Source organism: Thamnophis elegans, chromosome 2 (genome assembly GCF_009769535.1).
Source record: "Thamnophis elegans isolate rThaEle1 chromosome 2, rThaEle1.pri, whole genome shotgun sequence".
In the NCBI taxonomy this organism is placed as follows: Eukaryota; Metazoa; Chordata; class Lepidosauria; order Squamata; family Colubridae; genus Thamnophis; species Thamnophis elegans.
This window is the reverse complement of record NC_045542.1, coordinates 18804890-18817325: the sequence shown is the minus strand read 5'-3', so window position 1 is coordinate 18817325 and position 12436 is coordinate 18804890. Positions and strand designations below refer to the sequence as shown.

The 12436-nt window shown below is 44.7% G+C and overlaps 1 protein-coding gene across 2 annotated transcripts in view; it reads right to left on the bottom strand.

The window, feature by feature from the left end:
• The window catches only part of MBD6 (methyl-CpG binding domain protein 6), a 30421-nt gene that overhangs the window by 16578 nt on the left and 1407 nt on the right, over nucleotides 1-12436 (bottom strand). For both annotated transcript variants that reach the window (XM_032210165.1, XM_032210164.1), the window contains exons 2-6: nucleotides 7018-7171; nucleotides 5756-5892; nucleotides 5558-5660; nucleotides 4404-4569; nucleotides 693-1949 (exon numbers count right to left, since the gene is read on the bottom strand). In XM_032210165.1, coding sequence (XP_032066056.1) covers nucleotides 693-1949; nucleotides 4404-4569; nucleotides 5558-5660; nucleotides 5756-5868 — 1639 coding nt within the window. In that variant the 5' untranslated portion in view covers nucleotides 5869-5892; nucleotides 7018-7171. The remainder of the gene's footprint in view (nucleotides 1-692; nucleotides 1950-4403; nucleotides 4570-5557; nucleotides 5661-5755; nucleotides 5893-7017; nucleotides 7172-12436) is intronic.

The following is a 12436-nucleotide window of genomic DNA, read 5'->3' as shown; positions in this document are numbered from 1 at the left end:
CTGTGCCCTTTGCCAAGGTGTAAGCCACATGTACCACAACAAAGGTTGGTTTGAGTAAACTTTCACAGAACAGGGTATACCACAGACCGTCTCCCATAGCTATTTCTGTCTGGGTAACATTAAACAACACAAAGGACTACGTTCAAATGTGTAACATTAAACAAAACAAAGGCCCACATTCAAATGTGTAACATTAAACAACACAAAGGCGTACATTCAAATGTGTAACATTAAACAACACAAAGGCCTATGTGCCCGATTAATGGGCACCTCTGATTATTCAATGCCCACCTCCTCCATTTCATACATATTTCTTTTGCCCAAACATTAACCTGTTGTAAATGTCATTCGAACCAGAATCTGTAACTGGTGACAAGCCTTGGTTATAAATTCAGGGATTGCATAGCCTGAACTTTGCATGATCAGAAAGGATCACATGGCAAACCAGCTCGGGCAGGGCTGTTTAGTTCAGCAGAGATAAGATCTGCTTTCCTGGCCAAGAAAGAGGCAAGGCAATCAGGAGGCGTGACTGCTATGCGGCCGGCAATTCCCTGCCCTTTTTATTTCCTTTAAAGAGAAGGAGAAGCAAACTCTCCAGGACCTTCAGACAGCTGTCACTCAGCTACAGCTCCCAATCGCGGGAAGGGCAAAAACACGGTGACGGCCACCTCCACTTCCACATACAAACCTACCTGGCAGGCCATGGGATGCAAGTGGGGAGGTGGGAGGTTTTGGCTGTGGGGAACTCCCTGAGATCTGTTCGGAAGACGCAGAAGCCAGCTGACCAAAGAGGCTGAGGAGTTGGCTGTTGAAGTCCTGGAAGGGGGGCAAAGAATTGGGACTGTCGCCAGCAGGGGCCTGGAGAGGCGGGGGCAGGCCTGGTGTAGGTGAACTCCCGGGAGGAGCCAGCAGACTGAGCAGAGAGGCCAGCGGCTGTACCGGGGTGGCTGAGCTTGGGGGTCCATTCTTGGCCTCTCCTCCTCCGGGGGGCTGGTCCCGAGGCCAGGGGTGACGGGTTGGGGTCTCCTCAGGATGGGTGACCCCCGCCTGCCCTGCATGAGAATCCTTGAGCAGGCGCAGGACAGTAGGGGAGCGACGTTGCCGCCGAGGTGTCCGCCCGCCCACCACTGACAGCAGCAAGCGGTTAGGTAAAGTGCTGGCAGCCAGCTCGTCGGGACGCCCCCTGCTGGCCAGCTGGGCCTTGGCGGCTGCGCTCAACAAACTACTGGCTGGAAAAGAGCCTGGGCCCTGCGGAGGAAGGAGCAGTAGGCCAGGCGGTCCTTTGCCTTCTGGGGCAGCTCCTAAGGGCACTGAGGGCAGGTTATTGCTGCTTTGGTTGGTTAAGGCGTTGGTCGGGGGTGTTGCGTCCAAGCTGGAGGGCCTGGAAGCCAGGCGGTGTCCAGAGGGGCCCTGCTCGGAGGAGGCGGAGGAGTGCCGTGACCGCTGTGGAGAAGGCTCAGCGCTGCCTGCTGACGAAGAAACGGAGGAGAGGCTGGTCGGGGCAGGCGAGCCGGCAGCACTCGCCTGCGACCCAAGAGGGATGGAACGGCCACTCCAAGGGCTGCCCTCTTGACCAGACCCCATCTCATCTAGCAGGGGGAAGAGGAAACTGTTGGATGAATAGGGCCGGGTCAATGCATCTGCTGAGGTCTTGCTGGGCAGGAAAGAACCCCCAGCAGCATTCAGTTCAGCTGGGAACCTTGGGCGGGCACCGCCATTGACAGTGGGCGGCAGTCGGCCTGGGAAGACATCCCCAAAGAAAGCGTTGTGATGGCGGGGAAAGGAAGAGCTTGGACCGGAGCAGGCACTGCCATAACGATCAGAGGGACATTGCAAGGAGAGATCCAGCCCCTTGGGCAAGCTGGTTGGAGCTTTGCTGGAAAGAGTCTGCTGCAGGCAAGTGCTGGGCCCTGGCATGGCCAGATGTGGTGGCAGAGTCATTCCAGCCCCTGTCAATAGAGGAAAAGGTGATTATTCCCCCAAAGGAAGGACAAATAGGAAGCCCCAATTTACACCAAAAGCCTGTGGGACATCTAAGTTTCTCCACCTTAGCAATAAGCTAGAAAAACCAATCTTCATCAGATTTCACACCTTCAAATGCATATTTATTCCCCGTTTTAAGACATACTTTTTTTTAACAATTGTGCCAATAATGCTATTACTGTGGAATTATAAGTATCAATGGTATTATCATTGTTATTTATGGTTCTTATTTTTGTTGTTTGTTGCTTTTAATCCTAAACTTGCCATCCAGAACCATAATTGCAGGATGGGCAGTTATCTACACTGCCATATTAAATCAATAGGATTATTGTAAGCTGCCCAGAGTTGTTGGATATGAGATGGGCAGCAAATAAATTTTATAAAAAAAAGGAAGGAAGGAAGGAAGGAAGGAAGGAAGGAAGGAAGGAAGGAAGGAAGGAAGGAGGAAGTTGGTACATCTCAACATGGCTTCGATTTAGAAGGTTAATCCAGAATTCTTATTCAGACTTGATGGGTAGCAAATAAATTTTATAGATAGAGATGATAGATAGAGATGATGGATAGATTATATAATATATACAGGTGAAACTCAAAAAATTAGAATATCGGGCAAAAGTTCATTTATTTCAGTAATGCAACTTAAAAGGTGAAATTAATATATGAGATAGACTCATTACATGCAAAGCAAGATAGTTCAAGCTGTAATTTGTCATAAATGTGATGATTATGGCTTACAGCTCATGAAAACCCCAAATCCACCATCTCAGAAAATTAGAATATTGTGAAAAGGTGCAATATTCTAGGCTCAAAGTGTCCCACTCTAATCAGCTAATTAAGCCCTAATACCTGCAAAGGCTTCCTGAGCCTTTAAATGGTCTCTTAGTCTGGTTCAGTAGGAATCACATGGGAAAGGCAGCTGACCTGACAGTTGTGCAGAAAACCATCATTGACACCCTCCATAAGGAGGGAAAGCCTCAAAAGGTTATTGCAAAAGAAGTTGGATGTTCCCAAAGTGCTGTATCAAAAAACATTAATAGAAAGTTACGTGGAAGGAAAAAGTGTGGAAGAAAAAGGTGCACAAGCAGCAGGGATGACCGCAGCCTGGAGAGGATTGTCAGGAAAAGGCCATTCAAAAGTGTTGGGGACTTTCACAAGGAGTGGACTGAGGCTGGAGTCAGTGCATCAAGAGCCACCACACACAGACGGATTCTGGACATAGGCTTCAAATGTCATATTTCTCTTGTCAAGCTGCTCCTGAACAACAAACAACGTCAGAAGGGCCTTACCTGGCTAAAGAAAAACAGACCTGGTCTGTTGCTCAGTGGTCCAAAGTCCTCTTTTCTGATGAGAGCAACTTTTGCATCTCATTTAGAAACCAAGGACCCAGAGTATGGAGGAAAAATGGAGAGGCACACACTGCAAGATACTTGAAGTCCAGTGTGAAGTTTCCACAGTCTGTGTTGATTTGGGGAGCCATGTCATCTGCTGCTGTTGGTCCACTGTGCTTCATTAAGTCCAAGGTCAAGGCAGCCGTCTACCAGATGATTTTGGAGCACTTCATGCTTCCTTCCGCAGACGAGCTTTATGGGGATGCTGACTTCATTTTCCAACAGGACTTGGCACCTGTCCACACTGCCAAAAGCACCAAAACCTGGTTCAATGACCATGGGATTACTGTGCTTGATTGGCCAGCAAACTCACCTGACCTGAACCTCATAGAGAATCTATGGGGCACTGCCAAGACAAAGATGAGAGACATGAGACCAACAATGCAGAAGAGCTGAAGGACACTATTGAAGCATCCTGGTCTTCCATAACACCTCAGCAGTGCCACAGGCTGATAGCTTCCATGCCACGCCGCATTGAGGCAGTAATTGCTGCAAAAGGGGCCCAAACCAAGTACCGAGTACATATGCATGCTTATACTTTTGAGAGGTCCGATATTGTTCTATGTACAATCCTTGTTTTATTGATTGCGTGTAATATTTTAATTTTCTGAGATGGTGGATTTGGGATTTTCATGAGCTGTAAGCCATAATCATCACACGTATGACAAATTACGGCTTGAACTATCTTGCTTTGCATGTAATGAGTCTATCTCATATATTACTTTCACCTTTTAAGTTGCATTACTGAAATAAATGAACTTTTGCATGATATTCTAATTTTTTTTCACCTGTAGTTAATTAGTTAGAGAGAGAGAGAGAGAGGGAGGGAGGGAGGGAGGGAGGGAGGGAGGGGGAGAGGGAGAGAGAGAGGGGGGGGAACTTGGCACGGCTTCTATTTAAAAGGTTAATCCAGAATTTTCACTCAGACTCTTGCTCATGCCAAGCAAGAGGCCAAATGAGAAGCACTGGGACAAAGAACAGATAAAGAAAAGAAGAAAATGAACCAGGCCATTCATCAAACAACAGAGTTACCTGGCCCCAGATGTGACAGGCCCAGCGGTCCATGGCTCTCCATGCTGCGATAAAGTGTTGCCATTGCCACAATTTTCCGCCGGTGATTGCAGAGCTTGGTCATGTCTTGGTCTCCCTTGCTGCCTTCACTCCCAATCACCATTGCTGCAGGGTCGAAGTTGAAAACCTAACCGTAACGGGAAAAGGTTGAATGACTGAATATCCGCCCTTCCTTCATCTGACAAAAGATGCTACGGCTTAGGTTCTAGTAGGAATCAGGACTGTAACTGAATATCAGAAACCTCATGAGTTCCTCAGAAGGACCTTCCACTGATTTCAGGGGGATTTAAGAGGAAGGGCACAACCTCCAGCCTCTGATAATACACGCTGTGATAATTTAAACCTGCATTTAATCTGAATGAAATGGAACCCGACTGAGCATTTTCTAGGCTCCAACTCTTACTTTTTTGACAGTTAAAAGACAAAAGGAAGAGTGTATTTTGATTGCTCTTAAACAGAAGAGAGGTTTAAATGTAGTTGTTTCAAAACTCTATTCCTGGAAGGCTGTCGTCTTTGGCCAGTTAAAAAAGACTGAGAGTGGGGTGTGTGTGAGTGTGTGTTTAAAAGAGTCTCTCCCACAGACCTTAATTGCCAATCAAGTATATAATGAGGTAGTCTATCTCTAGCCTACTGACAATAAAAAGACCTTCCAAAGCAGTTTAGCACAGCCTTCCTCAAACTGGTGTCCTCCAGATGTGCCATAATTCAGTTTCCTATATACTCCCAACTAGCCTAGCCAACAGGCAAGATTACAGGAGCTGGAAGGCTAACGCGGTAAATCATGCTCTTAGTTGATCTATCACCTGACTAGCAAGAAATATATCCCAGTGATAAAGCACATGCTTTGCATGGAAATGTTCCCAAGCTCCACTCCTGCCACCTGCACGAAGACTGAGAAAGACACCTGGCTGAAACTAGAAAGCTCTAACCAGCCAGCTAGACAACCTAGAAGGACCCACTGATTTGCTGTTAAAGAGTTTCCTGCATTTCTTGTTACGTGTTATTAGTCTCTTATCCTTGTGGGGATGTTTCCACTTGGGCAAATAAAAAAAAATTCTACCCCAGAAACTCTCAACATCAGATACTAATCAGCTCCTCTCTTCAGTCCTCTCTACCTTGTGCACGTTGAGGGGACACTCCAGCCCACACTTGCAAGTGCCGTCCGCCAGCAGATACGCACGAGTCTGCTCCAAGGAAGCCAAGCTCGTCCCGCTAGGACTAGGAGAAAGAAAAGAGGGACAGGACAGATTAGCACAAAAGCAGCATTGGAGAGCAGAGGAGAAAGAAATACATGGTCGGGGTGGGGGCTGTACCTGATATAGCACACTCTGCCCTCTTCCACCCTGCGCTGCCAGCCCACAGGCACAGGTGTGACTGCTGGGCGCCCACCTTGATCCACACCAGAGCAATCATCGCCACCATTCATTGTGCTCCCTCAGCGCTTGGGCACCTGGAAGAACCCGTGGTGATTAGGACGGAAGGCACCATAGTGATTAAAGAGCAGCGAGAGCAGCAGGAGGAGAGGATCCTAGCTACCATAGTATTCGTGGGGATAGAAATGTAAGAGATGGGTAACCTTAGTTCCAAGAGCTGGGGCTGTATTCTAAGCTGAGAAGGATGAGGCCTACTTGTACAGGCCCGACAGCATCGAGGAGCTGCGGAGTCTTAAGGCATCTGCTACCATTATAAACAAAACATGAGATTTCACCCTTAACCTTGCTCAAAAACCTGGCATCTGAAACTGGGTCCCCACCTCTAAAGTCTCCTAACTCCACAGGTAAACCCTCTGGCAGAATAAGCAGCCTGCCACTGAGCCTTTCCTATCAGCGAAAGGTGAGATTAGCTCTAGGACTGCGAGAGGCTTTGTGTCATGGGTAAGAGTTATTATTAGCTGAGCCAGCAACAGAATGGCTTTGGGCCAAGCTACACAAACCAACAGAATCACACTTGGGGGACTCCACTACCTCAAATTCCAGGTAGGAGGGAGCCCAGTTTTCTTGTTCAATTGATTTTTTTAAAAAATAGGATAATAACAACTCCCAATATAATTCCCTGTATAATTTATACAGTCCAAAGTCATGGAAGAACTAACTCCTAAGATTCTAGTCCAGTGTTTCTCAACTTTGGCAACTTGAAGACGTCTGGACTTCAACTCCCAGAATTCCCCAGCCAGCATTTGCATTTGCTGGCTGGGGAATTCTGGGAGTTGAAGTCCAGACGTCTTCAAGTTGCCAAGGTTGAGAAACACTGTTCTAGTCTAAGATTCTGGGGAGAGGCAGAAAGTTTGGGGGCTCATTCAAAAGAAAGAGAGCAAAAAGGTAGCTGGAGAGAATAAAAGAGGAAGAGAGAAGGGTGGCACGGCCTGAACTAGGACACTAGGAAGACCAGGCTCAAACCAGCGGAAGATTTGAAGGAAGTCAGACAAACAGATTTGCATTATCCAAGTCCCCTCACCCTCTCCCCTCCCAATCGAGAGGGCAGCTCTGCCCTACTAAACAAAATCGGGAGAGCGCCATGAAACAGCAAACAGCTGGCTGATCCTTTAATCCAGCTCTGCTATGCAGATGGCTCCTACCTGCTCATGGCTGCAAACCTCGCGGCAGGCGATGTTAAGGCTGGGTGTGTTCCCTTGAGGCACTCATAGCCAGTCCAGTGGCCTCTCTTCTGAGAATCCAGATGGTGACCTGTCCAGCAAGCTCACGCCACTCAGGAGCCACACTAGCCTACCCCTGGAAAGGAAGGAGAACTTGGCATTGAGGCTCCTCAAGCAAGGAGAAAGAGGGAGATAAGGTTCTCTACAATTTTTTTTTTTTTGATAGAAAATATCTGGGTCAAATATTTTTGGGGGGCAAACTAATGGTAGGACACCATTCTAATGTGTTACTACTATTCCAGTCTGGGTTAGTAAACGTTCCTGTTACTTTAAAATGAATCACACTTTATTATTTGATGTTGTACAAGGAAGTGATAGATAGACGCCCAAGGAAAACAAGGCCTACCATTAGATTCCCAGTTATTACGGAGGAGTAAAATCCCAGTTTAAAGGGGGTCGGGGGGGGGAATAGAACATTTGCCAACTTGAATGTAACAGCAGGACAGAGCTTAAAATACAAGGCAGTGGTAACCTTTGTGAAACTGACCTGTATATATTGATACATATGAAATATATTGTACACCATCGAATCACGCTTTCTGAAAATAATCTGCACATAATTAAATCCTTAAGAGACAACAGTTTAGAGATAGTCAACTTGGAATACACAGATATTTTGAGTAACAATTCCTGTATGCCACACAACCAGTTAACATGGCCAGAATCATGGATTCTGGACATTATAGTGGGGGAACCACCACAGGGTGGGTTGCTGCCGGTTTTACTATCGGTTCGCAACCTGCGGGCATTTCATTTCATTTATTAAACTTCTATGCCGCCCAATCCCGGAGGACTCCGGGCGGTTTACAGAAATGAAAAAAATTAAAAAGAATTATTAAAAACAATTGGATACAACAAGGTTAAAAAGGGAAACACAACAAACACCCAATCAGGAGGGGGCTGGACCTCAATCAAAGGGTCAACAGCCCCAAGCCTGCCGGAAAAGCCAGGTTTTAATGGCTTTGTGAAAGGCCATGAGAGTGGGTAGGGCCCGGATCTCAGGGGGCAGCTCATTCCACAGGGCCGGAGCGGCAACAGAGAAGGCCCTACTCCTAGGCATCGCCAGCCGGCATTGTCCCGCTGGCGCTGTTCAATGTAAATTGTTCTTCGTGCACAGTGCAGTCACTAAATACCAAAATGGCAGCGGCCCAGCAGTGGCATGGGAACCGGTTTGGAGGTGTGGCAGGCCTGGGTCGCTGCTGGTTCTGCAACCCAGGCCTGAATCCCATTACCGGTTCAGCTGAACTGGACTGAACCGGGAGCAACCCACCTCTGAATCACCAGGTTATCTTCTGTTCTTGGACTTGACTATATCATTGCAGATTTTCTTAAGTAAACATGCAGCAGAATCCAGGTTCAACCTCTGGCATATTCTGACAAAAATATCTTGCCTAAAACATTGGCCAAATACAACTAGTCCATGTTGATAATACAGTACTGTACTGGATTAGTCGGACCAACAGCCTGATTTAACGTAAAACAATTTTCTATATTCTTCCTGGCAAATAAAGATTTAACCAATCAGAGGAAAGGGTTTCAGTCCAGCCCATTCCATGTTGCATGCAAAATCCAAAAATCATCTCTACTAATCTGGAATACTCCTCCCTAAGTGCACAACTTCTAATGAGTGGCATAAAAGCGAACCAATGGCCAATTGCTTTGGCTGCACATCTAAATCATATGCTAATTTTTCTTATTCATAAGAGTGGCATTTTTGGGTAGATAGAAAGATGTAGACTAAGATATTGGTTTCTCCCATGCCACAAAGAAAAGAAGCTTCTACAGAAACATGTCGATGCTGGCTGAAGTTTAGGAATGAAAAATTCAGAGAGCATGAGTAATGTATCAAATACATTCATTTGTTACTAGCCCATAAAATGCCTGCGGGCTAGTGGCCCATCTCCATATACACAAACGTGTTAGTCTATGTACAGACAACTAAGCATTTATTTTTAGAAAGCTCTTTGGCTGATTGTCCGAAGGCAAAACTTTGTCACCTAAAACAGGGGTCTCTAACTTTGACAAGTTTAAGCTTGTGGACTTGAACTCCCAGAATTCTGGGAGTTGAAGTCCACAAGTCTTAAAGTTGCTAAGATTGGAGACCCAGGACCTAAAATGATTAGAATAAATGCTTATTTAGAATTCTGAACATTATTTATTTTACTTCTCTCCCTCCTTTATTAGTTTTACAAATAACTCAAGGCAGTGAACACACCCAACACAGCTTCCTCCTATTTTCCCCACAACAACAACAGTGTTGGGATGAGAGAAAGTGACCGGCCCAAAGTCACCCTGCTGGTTTTTATGGCTAAGGCAGGACTTGAATTCACAGTCTCCCTGCTTGCTATCTTAGTCTAAACTGGCTTTCACATTAGCTGAAAAATCTACACTCATCAGGCTAGCCAAGGATTAAACAATAGGGAGACTACATATTATATTTCTCTTCACTGCAGTCATAAAAAGTGACTGAAAAAGATAGCCCAATTAGAATTAATTACTAATGGAGAAAAAAAACAGATTAATTTCATGTATTGTGTGAAGCCAATATTTTTTAACCACGATTACTACATCAACCACAATTAAACCAAGACCAAATGAATCACATGTATACAGTTAATATACTCATAATATGCTATGAAACCCCCTTCATGGATTACAGCCTTATCATGGCGAAGGGTCTTGCGTAGCTCAATGAAGCTATGAGTTATGCCACGCAGGGCCACCCAAGAGGGACAGGTGATAGCAGAGAGCTCTGACAAAACGTGATCCACAGGAGATGGAAATAGTAACCCACTCCAGTATCTTTGCCATGAAAACCCCATGGACAGCACCAAAAAATGGATTCCAGAGGATAATAGAGGACAGGAAGGCCTGGAGAAACATTGTCCATGGGGTCACGATGGGTCAGACACGACTTTGCAACTAACATCAACAATGCTATGACCCAGATCACAGCTTGAATTGCTCTACTCTTAGAGCCTTTCAAAGCAGCCTGGCATGGAGAAAACAGAAGAGAGAAAAAGAAGAGAATCTCTACTAATTCTACATATCAGGTGAGTGTAAAAAGCCTAAGACAGGATCAGCCATTAAAAAGCTGGCAGTTCCTTCCACCACACATAAATTGATTAAAACATATCTAAGAATTCAGAAATCCAGAGGAAAAAAAATACTAGGAATGGTTAATAAATCTGCTGACACATTGATTGGCTCCTCCCATTTACTCACTGACATTGCTAAAGGTAGACTGGGTTAAAACCGTGTAAAAGCAGATTTCCTATTTCAGAGCAGGTGAATGTAGACAATTTTTGTGTTTGTGCCTAGGTCTTTCTATTTCGAGGAAACATCTGAAAGCAATGCTGAAGCAATAGGGGAAAATCCTTTCTTTTGAAACCATATTTAGTGGTCATCTTACACCTATATTATACATCTATATTTTCTTACATTAAAACAAGTACTATAAACAACAGGGGGAAATCAGAAGGATGTTCATCTTATCATCCTTAAAGACAGCATTATTCTTGAGACCGGGCGCTGTCATACTAGTTGCTGCCCTGAGTGAAACTTAACACCTACATCTAAAGTGGCTGTCAATGCAACAATGAAGTAAGGACAGTTCTACATCCAAGTTAAGGTGCCCAGGCCTTGTATTCTGATTGACTAAGGCTTAGGTAGTTCTGGTTCTGTTGCAAAGAAATCAACTGTATATAGGTTTTAGTATGTATTTTATACCAAGTATATATTTTAAAATATTAAGACTTGCAACAGCATGTTTTTTGGATATATTCAAGTTATTTGATTCTTTGGAGGGGACTTTTAAAGTGGTACAGAAAACTATACTGACCGCCAGGCAGAGGATAAAAAGTCAAAAAACTATATTCAAGAACCTGATTGCCACAGTTTAACCGAAGTTGGCAACATGGTCAGGATCTTGTAATGCAGAATAGACAACCTCCATCAGGATACTGGTACTCCTCAACTTATAACAGTTCATTTAATGACCATTCAAAATTACAACGGCATTGAGGGAAGCGACGGACCATTTTTCACTCTTACAACCATTGCAGGATCCCCGTGGTCACGTGATCAAAATTCAGACACTTGGCAACTGACTCATATTTATGACGGTTGCAATCTCCTGGGGTCATGTGATTTACCTTTGGCGACCTTCCGACAGGCAAAGCCAATAGGGAAGCCGGATTCACTTAACAAGTGCGTTACTAACTTAACAACTGCAGTGATTCACTTAACAAGCGTGGCAAGAAAGGTCATAAAATGGGGCAAAACTCATTTAACCCGTCTTAGCAACATAAACCTGGAGCTCAATAAGTCAAGGACTACCTGTAATCAAATGTATGCAGCAAAAAGATTAGACTACTTTCTTGATTGTATAACTGCACTCTGATTAACTTTAAACAAGGCTAGCATTGTTTATATTCTGCAAGGTGTGTTTACCTAATCTAGTTATTTTCGACAAACCCATCCTGCACATTTTGAACAATTGGTAATATTGTAGAATCAAACCTAGTTCTTTTGGGGGTGGGGTGGGGAGGGGAATACAATACCCGGTGCCTTCCAGTTGTTCTCAACTAACTATCAGCCTCCCTGATCCCTAGCTACATAATAATTGCACGTAATTCTGGGAACTGTTGTCCAAAAATATCTGGAACGTAGCACACTGTCAAATGCATCAAAATAAGCAAATACAAATAAAAATCAGAAGCCTGGCTGAAAATTTATATTGTGTCATTAATTATTCCTGCCTAGATTCCTGCAAGTAAATTCCCTGCACTAGAATCCCTTGCCCTTATCCAAAATAATGAGAACACACGGGGATTTTGCATAGGAAGCGAAGTGTAGCTTTCAAACTTTTTAACAATGACCAAGGAGTTACCCTACTTGATAAGCAAATTCCTACTGAAGAAGATCAAAGGTGCTATCTAGTTTCCATTTTTTTCTCCTCTAAAGTTAGCAACTGATGTTTGGATGGGAACAGCCAGAGCAATTCTGTCATCTGAAGAAAAGGATTCTAAGAGAGTTAGGTTCTAACTCTTGCCTTTCCCAACCTGGTGCCCTCGGGGTATGCTGGACCATTATTCCCACCATCCTCTTTACAAAACACTACTAGATGGAAGATTTTCTGCACATTTTGCCTCCGACTTTCCTAAAGGATTATTCCTGCCTAGATTCCTGCAAGTAAATTCCCTGCACTAGAGAAAGTCTATTAATCTTCTTTTATTTTGACCCGATATTGAATGACAGTCAGGAAATGGTCCCTAGTCACTTTTCTGGTGACTTTTTAACCTTTCAATCACACTGGAGGTGGTGAGTCCTCCTTTTACTT